This window comes from Ixodes scapularis, unplaced genomic scaffold (genome assembly GCF_016920785.2).
Source record: "Ixodes scapularis isolate PalLabHiFi unplaced genomic scaffold, ASM1692078v2 PGA_scaffold4__175_contigs__length_147842914, whole genome shotgun sequence".
Taxonomy (NCBI): Eukaryota; Metazoa; Arthropoda; class Arachnida; order Ixodida; family Ixodidae; genus Ixodes; species Ixodes scapularis.
Window position 1 is genome coordinate 125,236,717 of NW_024609879.1, and position 19,339 is coordinate 125,256,055.

The following is a 19,339-nucleotide window of genomic DNA, read 5'->3' on the forward strand; positions in this document are numbered from 1 at the left end:
CGTTACAAGGAACATGGCTATTTATTCTAAGCACTTTAAAAAGACAGTATACCCGTACTTGCTTTCAGGTAATTACAAAGCAAATAAAGAAATGCTCGAAGCATTTTAAGTGAGTCTGTGTTAGCCAGCCGTTCGTGACGAGAGCTTAGAACGCGCAGTTTTGGCCAGAGGGACCGCAATGTTGCAAATAACACGGTACAAAAAATGTACGGTAAATTAAAATATTTATTTGTGATAGAGCAATAAATAAAACCCCTAAACACGCCGATTATGTTAATAGGCAGTCGCACGACACTCCTAAACTTCAGTTGGACGTACAGCGCACTGACGTTCAACCAGCGCTACCAACTTTCACGAGCGGCTTGAAAGCCGTGTTGTGCAACTTATTAAAATAGCTTAAGTGAGTGTAAATGACCGAAAAGAAAAAAAGTAATCGTTTTTTTTTCGTCCTACTGCAGAACCTCGGTGTTTCTTTTTGTTGTTGTTTTTTTTCGGTACTCTTTGATGCGTACTTTAGCTGTTTAATATCTATATATTGCGCCGTCGTCAAGCCTCTCGTAAAAGTTGGGGCCGTCAGTTTGACGTCAGTGGGCTGCACGGCGAACTGAAGTTTTGGTGTGTCGTATATGTGACAAGGAATGTAAAAACTATAACATTTTTTTTTTTTTTAGAGTGATGAGCACGGCAACGCTCCTGGAGCGCACAGAAAATAGTGTTTCAAAGGCGCAGCGCGAGCTTGCCCTTGTAATGGTACACCGCACGGTTTACCGTGCGGTGTACCATTTTGTTACCGCAGGCTATAGCCTGCGGTAACAAACTTTCTATCAATAATCATAGAGCAGTTTGATTACGTGTTGCAATACACTAAAACCGAGACGGTGAGCAGCGAGTTGTGAGGCTGTGACGTGAAGACACCAATACTGTGAATGCTGCTCTTCCGAAGCTTGACGGTCACCGTTCGCGGCTCTCGTTTTAGAGCACTAATGGCCAGGCAAAGCGCAAACATATCTTCATCACCCTCAAAAATATTCTGCCACAAACAGTAACGTGGCCGGTGCCTAAAACACGCTCGCTCACCACAAAGCTTCGCAATTTGAGGTTTCTGCAACTTTTAAATAACAGCATGCTCGTTTTTCTAACGTGCATCAGCATCTCCGTCACCTGTAATATTAACCCTCCCTAATCGCTTCGCATTTGTGGACAAATAAAGCATTTTAAGCGCGCTGAACAGCGTCAGCGCGAGCAGGCGCTCGGGATATCCTGGAGAATCTACCCCGTCTCTTCCGCCATCTTAGAACTACCGCCCCGCCACCTATAGGGCGTTGGAGTTGCGAATAGTCAAACGTGTTGTTGTCTCTTTGAAGGGATGACATAAATCGGTTCCCCAAAGCCGCGGTCGTGCTACTATGACGCCATACAAACGACACTCCGAAGACACTAGGGGGGTTTAAGAAACAGTTTTTGCACATTCGATACGGTATGTGGGGGCCCTTCGGTATGAACTGCGCATGCGCGATCCTTGCTGCGGTGACACATGCGCAATTGCTACCGAAGGGCCCATATCGTATACCGCATCGGATGTGCAGAAACGGCTCCCTAAAAATCTCTATCATGTCTGCGTCGAACACATGTGTGTCTTTCGCTCGATGACACACGAGCAACGAGACCGCGACTTTATGAAATTTCGCCATACAGTTTATATCGGAGGTATGAGAACTCGCTCACAACATCCGAACCGTGACGCCCATTTTAACCCGATGGCGCTGAGGGGCTGGTGTCGCAGAAAAAGCCGGCGTCGGTGGCGTTGTGACGGGAAAATCCTGATTGGTCAATAGGGTCACGACGTCTCTGTCAGCACCACGGCTTTGTTACCTAGGAGCTGTTGACCTCGCGCGGGAATTTCGATCAACCCACAACGCTCACGGGAAGCCGGACGTCACGCGTGGAATGAAAGTGATTAAAAACGTGACATGTAATGCGAATTAAAGGTCGCCGCATGTCTGTAATAATTTCACTTTATAAAGTAATTCATTTGTTTTAAAGAAGAATTTTAGGCGCGATTCGAACCCACGGACCTTCGTTTGCGAGCCAGACTGCCAGACAGGCTGCTGCTCGCACGGCTTCGGAACGAGCGGGAGTTTATATGCTTAGCAATCGCGTTCCATTCTTAAAAACAAAGCTTAAACGTTCATAAAGCTTTTTTTCTTCAGCAGGAATGTTTTTTTTATAGTAATGTATGATTAACATTTTTCTCTCAACAAAGGACTATCATTTTTGTTTTGTTTCAGAAGTGAGACTACAGTCTGGCCCGCAGCAAAGTGTGGTTTGGAAGGTAAACGCTCCTTACAAGCGATTGGCTGACGTCGGGATTCAAGGACAATTCAGCTGCGTTTACAGCGCTCGCATTCTTCCAAGGTACTTGAACTGGTTTTATGTCGAGTGCGTAATTATGATTACTTTTTTTAACACCTCGTGTACCCATTTACATTGATGCAGCAGTAAAACTTATCAAATAAGTTAATCTTTTCTGTTTTTGTTTTCTTTTTAATGAGCCAAGTTGACCAATACAGTTTGCCTGCATGAAGCAAACATGTTCGAACGAGGTTAAGACTGGGGTGCGTGTGAGAAAAGCAAGCGAGCACAATTTCAGGTCGACAGCTTTAAAGCAATCGTCCGGTAAAATTTTGTCTTTGAGAAAACAATTAAATTATATTGACATTGCTTTTAGGGATATCGTCCGCACAATATCCGTATTTTTAATCCTCCGGCGCACAAGTAATTCAATTTTAAACAGAGCTCAACTGCTCAGATTGCACCTGCAAAACACAGAGCGTTTTCGTTGGCAACAGCGAAAGCTCTGACGTAACATTGCCTGAAGGGTGCAATTAATTCCTGAAGGGTGCAATGAATGCCTGAAGGGTGCAATGAAATTGAAAGGCCTGCTCACTCGTGTCTGCTTATACGACCCAGTTCTTCTAATATCTGACGAGAAAACAGTAAAAGGCCGGTATAACAGAGACTTTCTAACTGCTCGATCGGGGCACGTGATTTATGGGCCGCTTTTCCGTTTTAAGAGGTTTTAAGCCTGGGTCACACTACTAATACACCATACAAAAGATTCTCTGCATACATGTTCAAAGAGGTTTATAGGTATAAAGCAAACATGCTCCGAATATGCTTGAGCGGTGTTCGCAGATAATTCTGCCATCGTGTCCGCAGCGAACACCCGTGTTTTTGTTTTTTGTATAATGGGTGCGGCTTTAAGCTAGTGCGTGTCTTTCACCTATTTAGCGACGTATCGTAGCTCAGTCCCCTCCTTTCCTGTGGCGAAAGACGCGCGCAAGACCCTGCAACGTCTGACCACGATCGGCCGTCGTGTGCGCCTTGTTGTACAGGAGGTGTGCCGACATGGAGGACTCGCGAGGCCTCCGGCCACCAGAGGAGCAGTGCCCGCGCCAAGTGCCGGGACACAGGAAAACCTGCTCGTCCGCTTTTCGGCGGGAGCGTGACTCGGCGCCTTCGAGGCTCGCGAAAGCGCCGCGGCTGACCATGGAACACCTGAAGACCGGAGCGCACCTCAGCGGCGACTGCGGCAACCAGGACGCTGTGGCTCCGGCCTGGTTCGACAGGCACAAGTACGAGAGGGCCCGAGAGATCTTCAGGGAACACATCTTCAGGTACGGTTCGCGTTGCGCATGCGTGCGCTCATCGTTTCATCTAGAACCAGCCCCCGCCAAAGAAAGCTACACCTCAACCGCACTCACAATGCCCATGTGTACTCTCAGAAAAAAAAAAAAAAGAAGGCGTAGTTCTGACGCTCTTTTACCCCATGTAATACACCCCAAAACTTCCGTTCGACGTAGCGCACTGACATCGAACTGACAATACCAACTTTTACGACAGGCTTGATTGCCGCGTGGTGCAACTTATTAAAATAACTAATATACGGCTTACTAAAAAAAAAAGATTTTCTTTAGTTTTTTTGCAATCCTTTAGTGTTTTTTCTTCTTTTATTGTGGAGTCTTAGCTGTTTAATAAGTTATATCGTACCGTTATCAAGCCCCTCGTAAAAGCTGGGGCCGTCAGTTTGACGTCGGTGCACTGTACGTCCAACGCAAGTTTTGGGGGTGTATTATATAGAATAAAAGGGTGTAAGACTACACCCTTTTGTTCTGAAGGTGTACATCGTGCAAAGGACGCTGTATTTACTGTAGACATGATGACAAAATTATCTCCGGACACGCCTTAAGCACCGTTCGAAGATCGTTGGCTTCGAACATTTCTGCAGACTGTCTCTCGTGTGACGTATTATAGCAGCTTGCCCTATTTTGGTGCCGCCATCTTGGGTGCTCGATGCTCAGAGCGGTCGCCATTCACGATAGTTAGTAAATGCAACTTTCTATACAGGCTGGAAGGTCAGGACATGGCGTTTTGTTTTATGGCGGACTGTTTTAGCGTTTCAGGAGGACGGAAAACGGTGTTTCCTGCGATTTCAGACGAAGCTTCTGATAACGAGCAACAATGATTTCAAGCACCAGTTTGGCTATAGGTGGCGCAAGATAACGCCAGTTGTAACGAGTACAGCCGTTAATATTCATCCATTCATTCATCTATCGATCCGACTAGTGAAGTGTCGCTATACTCCGAAGCGTCATTCAGTGGCTCTGCACTTGTTTTCACATCAAAACCGCAAAAAAAAAAGTCCGGATTTTTACCGAGCATTAATTTCCCACTTTATATAGGTAAGTGCATTATAGATTAGATACATTTGATCGAGACGTTCACATTTAAAACGCCAAAAGCATCGCTTCTTCCTTTGACAACCAAATATTGTGCCTAGCGCGGTGTGGGAATAGTGCGCAAAACTTGTGTTTTTCTTGAGCTGGCAACGAGCACAGTTTTATCGCCAGGCGCGATTGCTCCCATGGAAACGGCCTGCACCCATTAACCAAATAATGCAATAATTGTGAACTAACCCATGAAATAATCGGTAAAATACATATGCGAATGTTCCGGTTGGGAGTCTTGTGCTCCACTGACAGAAAAACTATACTCAAGGAATGTAAATGAACTGGTCCAAAAACTACACCGTTCCGTAGTAGATGCGAGCGCAGCAAAAGCTACTACAGCGAGCTCCGCGCTTTCGGCGACCCCGCCAAGCACTCACCCTCATGCAGTGGAAACATCGTAATGGAAAACGTCCTCATACTTGTATAGCTTCAGTGTCGATCGCGCATAAATTAAAACAAATCATTGTCGACTTCTGCGAAATTGACGGCTCCTTGCGGCTTACATAGAACCTGTCACAGTAGGTGCATAAACTTGTATCTGTCTATTTATGACTCCAACAAAACGAACGGCACCTAGCGGGAAACCACTGAACTAACGAAACGGGTCCTTTGACGATTTCTGCTCATTCCTCGTGGCTTCCGTGAGTACATGGTTGTCGGCGGTTGGGGAGGTGGAACAGTTGTTCTGTTGACTCCGTTGTCACTTCTGTATAAGCTCGTAGGTCGCAACTTACGCTACCGCGTGAACGAGACATTGAGACTTTTAGCAGACCGTTACCGAGTTCTGCGTACCGGACTACCGGAGCCTTTGAAGCAAGCTTTTAAGCGCGTACGCGAGGAATACCGTGATTGAGGGGAGCGCGCTTAAAAGCATGCTTCAAAGGCTCCGATAGTGAGATACGCGGAGCATGTAAAAGGTTTGCGAAAAGTCCCTTTTGTGCGTCGTTCATTAGCACCACACTCCTTCCATCGCTTCCCCGAAGAAGGTGGAGCCTCAGTAAGTTTGCTTACGCCGACACATCTCCGAGCCTTTTTGTGGTGCGATGCGTAGTTTTCGTAATATCGGATTTGTCCACCTTTCGTGAAACACCCTGTATAAATAAGCCCGCGTTTGTCCACACCGGGTATGGGCAGTGATCGTGCGCAGAAACCAGATTTGCGTGAGGCAAAGCATCTGCGCGTGCGCAAAGCCGACAGCAGCGTCACCGCATTGGTATGACGTCAGAGAGTTGAGTTGGTCTATAGTCACCGTCACCTTAAAGAAACGCAGGGCGTGGCGCTAGTGCGCATGCATGCTCAGAACGCCTGCTCAGGACGTCGTAGCAGTGCAGTGTTGCTATGGTCACCCGCGGTCGCAGCGACACGACGCTAGAGTCACTGTCAACCTAAGCAACGCAAGGCGTGGCAGGGGTCCTGAGCATCCCAATATAGATCCGCGGCCAATCAGATTTCAGCATCCGTCGATAAGAATGTTGAAGAACCAATGAGGATGCAAGAAGCGTGATCATAATGGCCATGCCCTGCCTTTCTTAAGCTGTCTGTGAGTGTGTCTAAACCTGGCTTCATCGTTCCGCCTTTCCACAGCTTTTTCTTCGCGCACCTGGTGGGCCTAGCCATGGTGGTGACCAGGAACTCCATCCTGGACCCCCTTGTGTTCACCGGCCATTCCAACAGCTTAGCATCCCTGTACCGCCGCTACCTCAGCACCCTGAGGCACGTCAAGAGCTGGTACGAGGGTGACATCTGGAAGCCGGGAGACCCGGCCCACACGAGCATCTCCAAAGTCCGCCAGATGCATCGTCACGTGGCCGGTCAACTCGAGGGTCGCACCTGTCCGGTGACGAACGCCCGCTACCTGTCCCAGCTGGACATGGCCATCACCCAGTTCGCCTTCATGGGACTGAGCGTCCTCTACCCGCGCCAACTTGGACTGTTCCTCGCTGAACGAGACCTGGAGTGTGTCATCCACTTCTGGAGGACCGTCGGCTACAAGTTGGGCATTGCAGACTGCTACAATCTCTGCTCGGGGAACTACGAAGAGACTTTCCAGATATGCTTCGAGATGCAGGAAACCCTCATCAAGCCGGCACTGGTGAATCCTTCTCCGCAAGGTGCCACGATGAGCAAGAACATCATATGTGCCGTACGCGTGCTGGTGATTTTTCTCAGCTACGAGGGCATGATGGCCTTCTGGGCGAGACAGATCGGACTCAACTTCAACGCCACGCTGAGTCTGTACGACTGGTGGAGCTACTCCTTGATTTGGTTCACCTTTAACGTGCTGCTCAGATACAACTATTGGAGAGGTATGTTCAACTGGCTCTTGAGGCTCGCGATTAGGCGAGGCACCAAGTTCGGAGGATACTTTCAGAAACAGCTCGAGCTGCAGGAAATAACGAGCAAAGCCTTGCGGCTCAGTTACGCTTATCGCTATCAGTGAGGATTATCGCCGTATCGATGTCTGTATTTTTGATGTTGCGAACGTTATCAGCTCGCCGATAGCATAGCCGTTCCAGGCGGACATCATGCAAATACTGCACGCGAGCATGCCAAACACGCTTCCTTGAACACTGCACGCTTGAGCGTCACCAAATGGCAACTAAATAACACGCTGTAAGCATGCGGTATACTACCCAAGACTTCTCGGGTCTTCAAAAGGAGGTATTTATTATGTTAGCATGCGGTGGTTGGCTGTTCGTGTTGTGAAACAGCTCCATTACAAGCCACAGCGAAGAAGTCTTAACATCCCTGGTTGTTGGGTATGGGCAAGAGTTTACATGGAGAAAAGTATCACACCGCAGCTAGTAGGAGCACTGGCATCCACGTAAAAAAATATACAGGGTTGAAGACCCCCGTGACAGAGTGCTGCAGTTCCACGCTACATAAAGCCCCTTGACGTATTTATTTTTGTAAGTAAAGGCATGCACAGCAATGCACGATACACGCGTGGTTCTGAAAGAGCATGGCGACAGCCACGTTTTTTCTGGGCCACCAATGACTGAACAGTGCTATTCAGACGCCATATTGTTTTTGTTTTTTTCCTTCTCAGAAGACGTTCGACGCGCACCAGGCGCGTTCAAATAACTAATGTCGGTATTTGCAAAAGGGATTAGAGCCAAGCGTATGAAAGATTTTTAGGGATAGCCGCACAAGCCTTGAAAGACCGCAAAGCAATGTCCACGTCATTTTCAGAGCACAAGTCAACCGCTTGTTGACACTGAATCGGCACTCCTCATAGCCTTGGTTCCGCTCTCGCCTGGTTTTGAAACATTAAACCACGATTGCGGAAACGTCAAGTTCAGAATCACGTGATACGACTGCTGACTGTGCTTTTACTGATAGGTCTTGCGAGCTTTTATCGTTTTGTTTTGCGATTAGGCACAAATGTACTAAAGACACTGGATCCTGGAAAAGTAGCGCAAAGATCCCCGGATGGTCCTTTCCATGGACGGTTTTGGTCCATGTAACAAGAAACATCTCCTTGACCTCTTCATTGTTGGTGAACCAATCTAAATTGGCGGTGACAGGCTGCTTTATAAAAAAACATTTATTGTATACCGAGATTTCGCTATTCGCACACCGGTGAAACAAACCTATATTTCGTACCGCCACCACATCCGGTGTCAGTGCTTGGTGGCATTAAAAAATAAATTTCTATCTTGAAGCACGCAAGAGGAACAGTGTAATTGTAAGCGATCTGTGGAGAGAATGGAGAGAAGCATGATTGATAAGTTGATTCCATACACAGTGTCAAAGACGCTTATATCGGCGGGCAACGCTTTCAGTACGACAAGGTTAGAACAGCGATCTTGGCGCGGCTGGTTTAGAACGACCCCTTTGAAGCTTCGACGATTTCAAAGAATCGAAATGGCGATTGCCATGGCAACTGAGACAGATCAGGCAATCACAAGGCTTAATCTTCATTATGTCAGTATCTGTTTGTGACATGCTAGCAGACAGGGATGGCAATAACGCTACTTTGCAAGGATCCAGGAGCATTAAAATGTACCAAAGCACTCCCATAGGCCTAGTCGGGATATATATGAGCTTTTTTGCAAGAGGAGACGCCAGTTTATCTGACCGAGAGGCACTCGTATGAGTCCCTGAAAACGACTTGGACCGTAGAACAGTTGATGAGTGAACCAATATACCTACTAGATAACCAGACCGTATAGTACTATAGATCTACCGTAGGCAAGTGCAGTCCACAAACGAGGCGCAAGTGATGACGTCACCGTTCGGCTGGGGCTCGCGTTCCCAATGATGGGACACGAACCCCAGTCGGACGCTGACGTGTTCCTCGTGGTCAATGAGCGCACCGCGTTACCTCCAGACCTCTAGCGTGTGACGTAGCAAGCCTCACACTGCAGCATTGTTATGTGCGAGATGCTGATTGAAGACGCGCCAGAGCTGTCACAAAGAAGACGGTTGCTAGTTTTGGAAATTGATGTTAAAATTTGATCGTGGAAAAATAAACAAATAAAAAGATCATTGAAGGCGCCATGTTCCAGCGCTAAAAGGTAAGATTATAAATCGTGGCACGTGCAATACCGGCTGTATTAACAGTCTAATTGAGAGAAATAAAACTACCTTTAGCGGGCGCTTCACTCGTCTGCTTGATCAGGCGATCGACAGTGGCATCGTTCATCTACGAAATTCTGTAGTTGCTACGGATATCGAAGGCGCCATACGGAATGTATTGTGGCATTCACAAACTGTTTTGAATTCTTTTTTTTTAGCCCTTTCTCAGAGCTGAGCACACTTCGATATTTTATGTATCCCGTCAATAAAGCGTCCGAAAACGAGCAACCTGATGCTACTCTGGTTGGTCTTGGTATTCGAAACGGGGATCGGTGCACAGAGCTTCCAGGTTTCTGCCGCAAGATGTCAGGTAAGTCTCCACTAAATGTAGTCACGCGGGTAACGAAAAGCAAGAAAGACGCTGGGTAACTAGTTTCGAATGCCGGGGACAAAACAAACAAAACATGCATTTTTATGCACAGGTTTTTGGCGCAGCTCGTTGTTTTTTTACGTGACTATGCTTTTTTTTTGTCGTAAGTTTTGTAGTTTGAGCGCACGCGGTGCAGTATAGAAACAGCTGCATTTTTTGGGGGCATGTTTAGCTTTTGATACATATATTTCACACTGATCGAATACTCTGGACTCATTCTAGTGAAAGTAACTGAGTACTAATCGACACACTTTACGAAGGTAGTATTTAATACATTACCCAAAAAAAGGACAGACACAAAAAAGTCGAGCGGTTAGATGGGACATGTAAACCTCCAAAATATTAAAAAAAAAAAGAACTCGTTTTGAGCGACATTTACGCCGCAATACGCATTTTTCGTGGAGGTCACATTCCGCTCTAAACCACGCCCACAGATAAGAGGCCCCGCCCATTACTACTGGCCTGACCTGGCTGCTCGGCCGAACAACACAGTTAGCTGCCAACATCAGAAAAGCTGAAGAGCTGCACTTAGAAATCTTCTTCAGTGCCCGAACACGCAGGACGTCCGGTGCGTCTACTCTGACGCCTGGCACTGTATGGTGTGCTTAACCATAGCCTCTTCTACACTGACAAAGCCTGGCAGATCGCCACGAGACGCGGCCGCCGAAAGTGAAGAGGTAGCGCGGAAGACAACGGATGAGAGGAGAGGCAGGTAATGGGCGCCCCGCTGCGGCGAGACGCCGAAGCACACTTCTCCCGAGTGATGGAATGTCCGCTCGTGCTCCTTGCGTTCCTGGCGCTACCGCTTCTTTTATCGTCTGGTTTGAAAACCATGTTTCGGGTCCTCGCCCGCTGTCAAAGCTGTGCGCTGACTACAGGCTCCCCGAGAAATGCTCTGTGCTACCAGATCCTCGCGCTCCAAATCTGCGACCGGCCACACTACCGGGTGAAACAAGGAGACGGTAGGCTCTTTAAATCGACCGGAAAATTCGGTTTCTTAACCTATCGCGCTACGACTTTGTGCAGCGTCGCCCACAGATGGTGCATTTTTTTTGTAAAATTTGCAAAGAGCGAACTTACCTGAGGAAAAAGTAAAGAAAGAAAAAGGCTTAGCTCCTATGGAAACGCAGCGACGCCACCGGTCTGCAATCAACACGGCGCCGTTTTGCACGGTAGACAAGAGATGGCGCAACGAACGCCGCCAACGAATGAGCATACGGCGCCGAGAGCCAGCGTTTTTAGCAGACGATCTTTTCGAATCAAAAGCGGCGCGCGTTCCGCAAACGGCGACAGTTGCAGAAACAAAAACAGGCGCGGTAACAACAAGCAACTGCAGTTCCTTGTCTGCTAAAAACGCCGGTTCTCGGCGTCGTCTGCTCGTTCGTTGGCGGCAGTTGGCGTCGCGACCGCTTGCGCCATCTCTTGTCTACCCTGCGAAACGGCGCCGTGTTGATTGCAGACCGGTGGCGTCGCTGCGTTTCCATAGGAGCTAAGCCTTTTTCTTTCTTTACTTTTTCCTCAGGTAAGTTCGCTCTTTACAAATTTTACGAAAAAAATGCACCATCTGTGGGCAACGCTGCACAAAGTCGTAGCGCGATAGGTTAAGAAACCGAATTTTCCGGTCGATTTAAAGAGCCTACCGTCTCCTTGTTTCACCCGGTATATAGCTCCGTCGTCGAACTGCCAGGCTTTGTGAGTAGGCCATCGTTTTACGCGTCAGAAAAAGTGGTTCTTCGATTTCCGAACGATGTTCAAGGTCAACATGCTTACGCGGGGCTAAAACTTTTATTGGGCGTAAAATCACTACGCTTGCTTCCACGGGTTGTTTTTTTCTCCATTGTATAGCTTAACAGGTTTGTAACGAGATGCTTTTATACGATATTATCATAGTATTTTGTACGCGATACACGAGTGATATACGTGTCGAATGAATGTTGCACAGCCTTTTGTCGCGATAAGCACCGAAAGGTGATGCAAGAAGTTCACGATGCAACAGATGATGAACGCATATGCGGCATATTTAGGATTCCATAGTCCAGGAAGCAACAGGGTCTGAAACAGAAAAAAAAAGCGCAAAAAAAATATGTTTGCCGTGTTTGTTGGGAACAAACGAAAATATCGTTCACGGTCTCAAATTGAGCCTGGAATATTCGGAACCTTTCCGTTCCAGCGCTTATCATACAGGCAAAATATATGCCTCGTCACTGTGCTTTGGGCGCATGCGCGGCACTTGACATTTCGCAGAAGAAGACAACTGCGCATGATCAAGAAGCGTTTTTTTCACAACCCAGTGGACAAAGATGGCGGCGCGCGGAAGGCGGTTATCCGGAGCGCAAGTTCGTCTGCTTCTTTTGAGGGTTGTAATGACGTCAGAAAGACGCCTAACTCTGATTGGTTCGGAATGAAGGATAGTGGGAAGGCCTCAAGGCAGCTTGCTTTGAAGTCTACCCACTATTCTTTCAATCAAAGCCAATCAGAGCTCAGAGCCTTTCTGACGTCACTGCAACTTCTGCAAAAAGAAGCAGACGACTTGCTCTCCGCATATAAAAATGGCCCGGTGCTATCGTCGATCGTTATGATTCGAACATGAATGAACATGAAACATGAACTGAACGTGAGATGTTAGCAAGCTCAGGCGATATTGTATTGCTCTGCCGAGGTCTGTTAGGACGGAAAGACGTTCCTTGCGATTTCAGATAACTGCGGGCAACACTGATTTTAAGACCCAATATGGCTGGAATGTGATTACTTTGAAGCGTAGCGTATTTTGTGTCTCTATATATACCGACCCAGTATGAGTTTACGAGTTCGTACTCGCAGAGTTCCGTAGTCGTGATTTTACGGGAGTTTTTTTTTTTTCATTGAACGGGTGCGACGGGCGATACGTCGTCTATTGAATGCAAAACGCGTTTTACCGGCAAAGTATCCCGCTTGGCCCGTTGAGCTGTCGGTCTCAGTTCGGTTCCTGGAGTCTGCGGTAAGCACACGACCCGCGACCCGAGTTAGCGTTAGCACTCAATTCGTACACTCTTAATCCCGTTCAATTTAGTTTCCGGTTATACCAGGATTAGGTTCCGCTTAAAGACCAACCGGACAGAAAATAGGTTCTCAGTTTCCTTCTTTCCATTCCCTCTCGCTCTCTTCTCTCCTCCTCTCCCCATAGGATCGGGTTGTTTATGAGCTACGGAACGCAGAAAGGAGGAAAGTCTCTCTCTTTCTCGAAAAGAAAGAAGGAATTGAGAGAGAGTTTCCTCCTTTCTGCTTTTTGGTCGACCTTTAACTTGGAGGAACCGTGTTCCACATATGGTACTTCGTGGTTTAGAAAACGCAGTGCTTCAGATAATTGATAATTGTTAGGGTTCGAGCCCCACCCCTGCCCGTTTCGATCTGGATGAGCATCATACCGGCGTGCGGTCGTGTATCACTACTGCGTGATGCACGTTAAAGACCCCAGGCTAGCGGTTGTACTGCACTGGCTAAATTTCTCATCTACAGCTGGGAGACTCGTCGCCCCTGCGAGGCAGACCAAGTTCTAGGCTGTATAAACACACACACAACCCAATTTTTTTTTTGATAATTGTTAAAAAAATGTTAAAATACAACTTTCTCAAAGTTCTAACTGCAACAGAATTGCGCGAAAGTGGAAAGGGGTGGGTGGAATGGTATGTAAGGTGGAATGAAGATTTGTGGTTCCAAGTAAAAGAGAAAGCAAAAATGAAGCAACGACAGCCGGCGTTCCTTGTAAATAATTTCCGATCCCCATAAAGAAGTTACGCCGACGCCGACGTAACAAACCCGGAAACAAACGCCTTAAAGCTGCGCTCTAAAAAAAAAAAAAAAAAAATCTTTTTGGGTCGACGTTTATCTAAGCCTAATTTTTAATTAACCAAAATTTGAAATTGTTGGCCCCTGTAACATTATTTTCGGTGAAAACAATATCGTCTTTTCAGCTGACAAGTCCTTAGAGCGCAGTTCTTAGGCGCTCGTTTTCGGCTTGAGTGGCGTCGTCGTCGCCGTCGGCGTAACCGCGCGCGTTGTATTATGGGACGTGTTTTTCACTGAAGTACACTTGCTGCAAGTTCCCGCCATCTCAAATTTCGGTTCGATGAATATTCGGCTGAGGTGTACGACGTGCGTCATAGGAGAATTTCGTCCTTGTTCAGTATCTTTTGATCCAGGTAACGGCACGTGCTGAAACGTTCGGCATTTTATCACCACCGCTACCCTCACATTCTCAGGGAGCGTCAGCTTTCCGCGCTCTGTAGTTTCTAAATGTCGTTTTTGTAGATAAATGTTGTTGCGAGTTGAAAGACGTGTTCGTCGTCCCTTGTCCCGATCGTTTCTTTTATTCTTTCTTGATCTAACTTGGAAAGTTATGCGTGCTATGCAGTGGCGTACCAACTTGTTATTGAGTGAAGTAACAAAACCCCCCCCCCCCCCCCCCCCCCCCCCCCCCAGGGGCCGGGGGGCCGTGTCCTTGGTATCCCTTGGGCGCCGCCGGCCCGTGTTTGCGCTACCCAGTGGCGGCTGTTTCAGGGGAAGCGCAACACTTGCCTTGCACCCCCCCCCCCCCCCCCCCCCCCCCTTTGAGAACTGGGGGAGGGGGGAGGGGGGGGGGGTGAAGCGTTCCCCTTGCCACCCCGGTTGGTACGCCCATGGCGCTATGTTTCTTTCTGTCTGCTCGTCAGCGGGTACGATTCCATTACTTCACCGGAATGTGCTGACGTCTTGCCGGTGCTCCGATGGCCGACCTGCTCCGTGATGTTAGGCCTAATGTGCGAAAATTCCCCTTCAGCTTCGGCTTGGTGAGCTGCAAGACACGAGCAAACACGGGCGTTTCATCTATTAAGTTCTTTGGGCCGATGGAGCGAAAAAAAGAGAAGGATGTTTCCGATCCGAGTGACGCTTTTGGTCGCGCACGACGCCAATAAACTCTAAACAACTTTGTGGTATTATGCTAAAATTTCTTGAATGTAAGTTAAAAAAATAATTAAGGGCCTAAATTTTCTTTAGTTCAGTTCAAAAAAAAAAAAAAGTCTTGTTAACGTTGTTATTTACAGAAGAGTTACTACGCACTCTCGGATCTGCTGGATCTGCTTTCGTTTGTTCATCTTAAAGGTATTTCCACGTTTTAGCTTATACGTTGCGCCGTCTGTGAGTAGCAGTGTCAACCAAATGGTTTTTGCTGTTTTCCTCACTGCACATGAAAAATAAAATCAACGACGATAATTTTAGTTTCAATTAATTTCTATTTCTAAAACCTAGACTTATGAAATTTTAGCATGATAAAAGCACCACCTAGAGACATTTTCTTTTGTGAGAAATTTGAATGTCAATCAGTTAATTACTTTATTTATAGGAATATTTTTACGCCCGGGTTTACGCTCGGAAAAACTATATATGATGCAATTAAAATAATAGTCACGAGCACAGGATGTGGTGGATCAGATATTCGATGTCTATTGTATATCTTGTTTTTGCTTCTCTTGTTTTTTAATTCTCATTTCGGCATCTATCTATAGGAACGTCATTTCGTAAATAACCAAGATAAAAAAACAAAAATAATTTTTTTTTTCTAGGTGTGCTTCTTGGATCCATGTCATTATATAATGACTTGGATCCAAGAAGCACACTTAATCGCGGGAATGTTCTTTTGGGCTGAGACGGCGGCTCACGTAACACATTGAACCGGCGGATGGACGGTAGTAGCTATATATTTTTTGTAATGGACGGTAGCTTGCGCCACCTCACTCGCGGCGACTCACCACTTATCACGATTCCCGTAATCAGAAGGGCAAGGGCCACGAGACACAAAGCGAGCACGCAAAGCACTTGAACGCACAGGCCGCACCTGAAAAAGAGGGGCATTATCTAAATCGACACAGAACCTTCATCTCCAAACTTCTATAATGTATGAAATGCTGTTAAAAGAGCGATCGCTGAAATTTGTTTAGAAGGCATTGGGGACTTTCTGCAAACCGTGACCGTGTTCCGGTATCACCAGAGCGAGCGCTTAAAAGCATGCTTCGAAGGATCCGGTACTGCGGTACGCGGAACACGGTAACGGTTTGCTAAAACTCCCAGTACCGTTTCGAGAAGTGAAGAATCTACACATATATATACATAGGGTGTCTGGAGTTACCAGGATGGATGTAAAATGGACGATAAAAGTCGGCACCTGCACGTAGCAATCTATACTTTTCGTCAAATGTGTATTTCACGCGTTGGTTTTGTCCTTTGGAATTACAAAGCGTAGCTCCCTTTCTGTACAAAATAAGGCCAAACGACTTGGCAGGGTTAATGGCGGGCGGTGAGGAAAGTTTAGCAAAACCTTTCCTTACCGAGTTTAGCGGGAAATGCACAGACGAAAATATCTTCTTTATTTTTTTGTTCACTGTCCTTCGCAAAATTCTGCCAGCGAAGTTCCCGGGATGACGAAGCGGCAAATTTCAAAAGAAATTAGATTAAATAAACAAAAAAGCGATAAGAAACTGGCGATAATGAATTATCGTTTTACACACTATTTATTGAATTAAATTAAATTAAATTTATTGATCCCTTAAATACTCAAGATGGGCTTTGACATAAAGGGGCATACAGTCATTGTATGTTTTGGCATATGGCACAGTGAATCTCTATAACAAATAGATCTGTAACCGCTGTCATTAACAAAATATGCGCAAGGAAATGTCTAATTTCTTCGGGTGTACTCAATATACTCAACGACAACGTAAAAAAAGCAGACGGCAGATTTTTCCGCCGTCTGCGTTTGCGCCGTCTGCGTCTGCGTTCACAAATTCTGGCTTCGTGGTTTGACCTTCGACACACTTATCCGCCAATGTTTGCAATCTTAGTAGTTGCATCAGGGACCGTAAGTGGAGCATGCTTTTAAGATTATACGCATGGTGCACCCAGCTAGTGATAGTATTATTTCTATTACTAATGCTAGCATACAGTGGCGTCGCCATTGTACCTACTCACCAGACCCTCTTCAAGGCTATTATAGAGTTGCTGTATGGAACGGTTCCGCTCTCCTGGTCTTCTAGCCTGTTGGCGAGAAGCGAGTACTACGAGTACAGCAGGCCGTTTGCAGTCAAAACCTGAGTGCTTCAAGGCAACGCTAACGCTTGAACTCAACGCTCGAAGCACGACACAGTAATCTTTTCGTTTTAAGTTGGTGGGGATACCTGGAAAGCCAAAGGCACCTCTCGTAAGCTACGAAAATATACCATGTCCGTCTTACATGGATATATTGCTATTCTTTTTGTTTACGAAACTTTACAAACTTCCAGATCGCCAGTTCTATCGAAAGACTTGCTTTTCGAGCTGCTTCCACTTAGTGCGAGGGAAAGTCAATAATCAAATCACCAAAGGCTATAAACAGAAATCGGCACGGGAAATAAATTAAAAGACTTTATTCCCCCCCCCCCCCCTCTCCCGCGTTCACACATTTATCCAATATCTTTACTAGTGCCCCAAGCCTGCCGCGTAATTTTTTTTTGGCTGCTGTCTCAGCGTTGAGCGCACCTCACGTTCTATGCAACTTTTCCACAAGGACGCGGTCACCTTGAATGCCATCACTTCTGGGATGCGTTAAAACATCGTTTTGATCTCTCCACGCCGCTGTAAGGTGTTCACGAAAGATGGGTGATTGTCACACATTCTTGGTTTGACTCACCTATGTTTTCTTTAATATTCCTGTGTGAAATGTTTTATTATTATTTTTTTCGCACCCCATACCACATACGGAACCCACGTGATTGAGAACAAAAGGAAACGAAACACGTCTATGCAACTTCACCTGTCGCGAAACGTTTGTCATCAATGTGAATATTTAGCGGACCACACAAGTTATAATGGCCAAGTCAGGGCCAGTAAGGTTATCATTAGTCTCCTGGGTTAACCGAGCTTCATAAGGCCTCTGGCGTTTTCATGATGGAGCAAGAATCCTGCGGTCAATAGGCCTGGACGTCTTCTGCGAATTGCAGCTTAAGATAGCTTTTCAGTACGATTCAGCATTCACAGCTTCATCTCGTTTCAGAAATTGAGCTGGCAACACTCCGCGAGAATCCCAAAACGCTTTAAGCAGAACCTTGCCAGCTCAGGGCGTTACTTTGAATTTCTTGGTTGAAGGTGAAGAAGGATGCTTCCATTGCATCGAAACACGCTTAGTTTCGGGTTGGTAGTGATGACCCTAAGATTCATCCCCAGTAACGATCTTTGCATGCATACCTTCTCCGACATACGGAAAGAGATGTTGCATGAAAACGCCCGTTCGGTTTTTTTTTTTGTGTCTTTCGTTCATCTGTCTGGACACCCACCGTGAACCCACTTTTCGAAAGTACAGACGATCTTGCATTACGGCGTAGGCCAAACCACAAGAACAGCCCATTTCGGTTGCTTTGCTGTTGACTGTTCTTACTCTCCTGCCGACTCGAACCATTACTCCCATCCGCCGCACTGTTGCTTCTGACGCAATCTCAACAGGACGATCAGTTAGTTCTTCGTCAACAACATTTGAGCGCCTTTGGGAGAATTTCTCAACCTAACGTGGAAGTTTGGTCTAGTTTGTATTTCATGATTAAAAATTAAAACAGTGCAAGGACACCGACAAGAACAAGAAGGTTCGTCTACCTTCTTGTTCTTGTCCGTGTCCTTGCGCTGTTTTATATTTTTATTCTCAACCTAGTTGTGCACCATTTTACGCAAAAATCACTTCTCCCCTTAAACTGAAAAAAAAAAAAAAAAATTCTTTGTGAATATATTTTGCAGGAAGCCCCTTTGCCCATAAGAAACGCGCAACTTCACGCTGATCTTCTCGCGAACACTCCTGGTGCACAATCGACATTTTTTTAACTAAGCTGCGCATGCGCGCCTTTGTTACCTATGCGCCGTGAATCTCATGAAGCTGGATTGTGTTGCCACCTTTTGGCATGTTTGGAAACTAGTCACTTTATATCAGTTTATATCGGCGTGTGGCTTTATTACTGACTTTCCCCCGTATCGCTGGGCACTGAGCCTCGATTACACCTTTTCCTCCGTAATCTTCCGCAATAAAAACATGCAGTTAGGAAATGAAGCATCTGACTGCGGGACGGACATCGCGTGTATCCATGCTCGTTTATGTAGGCAGGGCCTTGAGGACCTACAGGAAAGCTGTAACAGGTCGGCTCAAAGATAGAAGCTTTTCAGGTTATGTATTCATTTGTGGCTACAGTGTCGAACCGAAATGTTTATCGGTTCGGTTCGGGTTCGGGTTCACGGCTTTCGCTTCAGTTCCGATTCAGTTCCGGGAAGCAAATATAACGGTTTGAGCTGGTTCGAGCCGGTATTATTCTAACTGATCTCATAGACAACGCCTTACTGCAAAAAGAAATATATAGAGACGCATGCAATGATATTGCTAATTGCACATAAATAGCGCGAAAGACAGTCAATATATTTGTAATATAAATCGGGTTTGGACATCGGCATGCACGATCTCGAAACTTCGCAAAACACCGTCTCGTGAGGCTATTGTTAAATTCGGTTTGACGTGCACTTGTTTTTGCCCCTCACTTTACAACTATGTGCTTTATCAGTCACGCGTGCTTTAACA

General features: G+C 46.4%; 1 protein-coding gene across 1 annotated transcript; it reads left to right on the forward strand.

Moving 5' to 3' along the window:
* The first annotated feature begins 3,408 nt into the window (after window positions 1-3,408).
* LOC8043326 lies at window positions 3,409-7,511 on the forward strand. The gene is made up of 2 exons (XM_002416210.5): window positions 3,409-3,677; window positions 6,375-7,511. Exons 1-2 carry the CDS (start codon window positions 3,409-3,411, stop codon window positions 7,228-7,230), a joined length of 1,125 nt encoding a protein of 374 aa, XP_002416255.4. The 3' UTR covers window positions 7,231-7,511.
* Window positions 7,512-19,339: the final 11,828 nt, after the last annotated feature.

What these genes read in the sequence shown, in the direction of transcription:
- LOC8043326 (XM_002416210.5), top strand. Translation starts at nt 3,409, where the DNA reads ATGGAGGACTCGCGAGGCCTCCGGCCACCAGAGGAGCAGTGCCCGCGC. An exon ending in TTCAGGGAACACATCTTCAG is followed by an intron (nt 3,678 to 6,374) that starts GTACGGTTCGCG and finishes GCCTTTCCACAG; the next exon opens with CTTTTTCTTCGCGCACCTGG.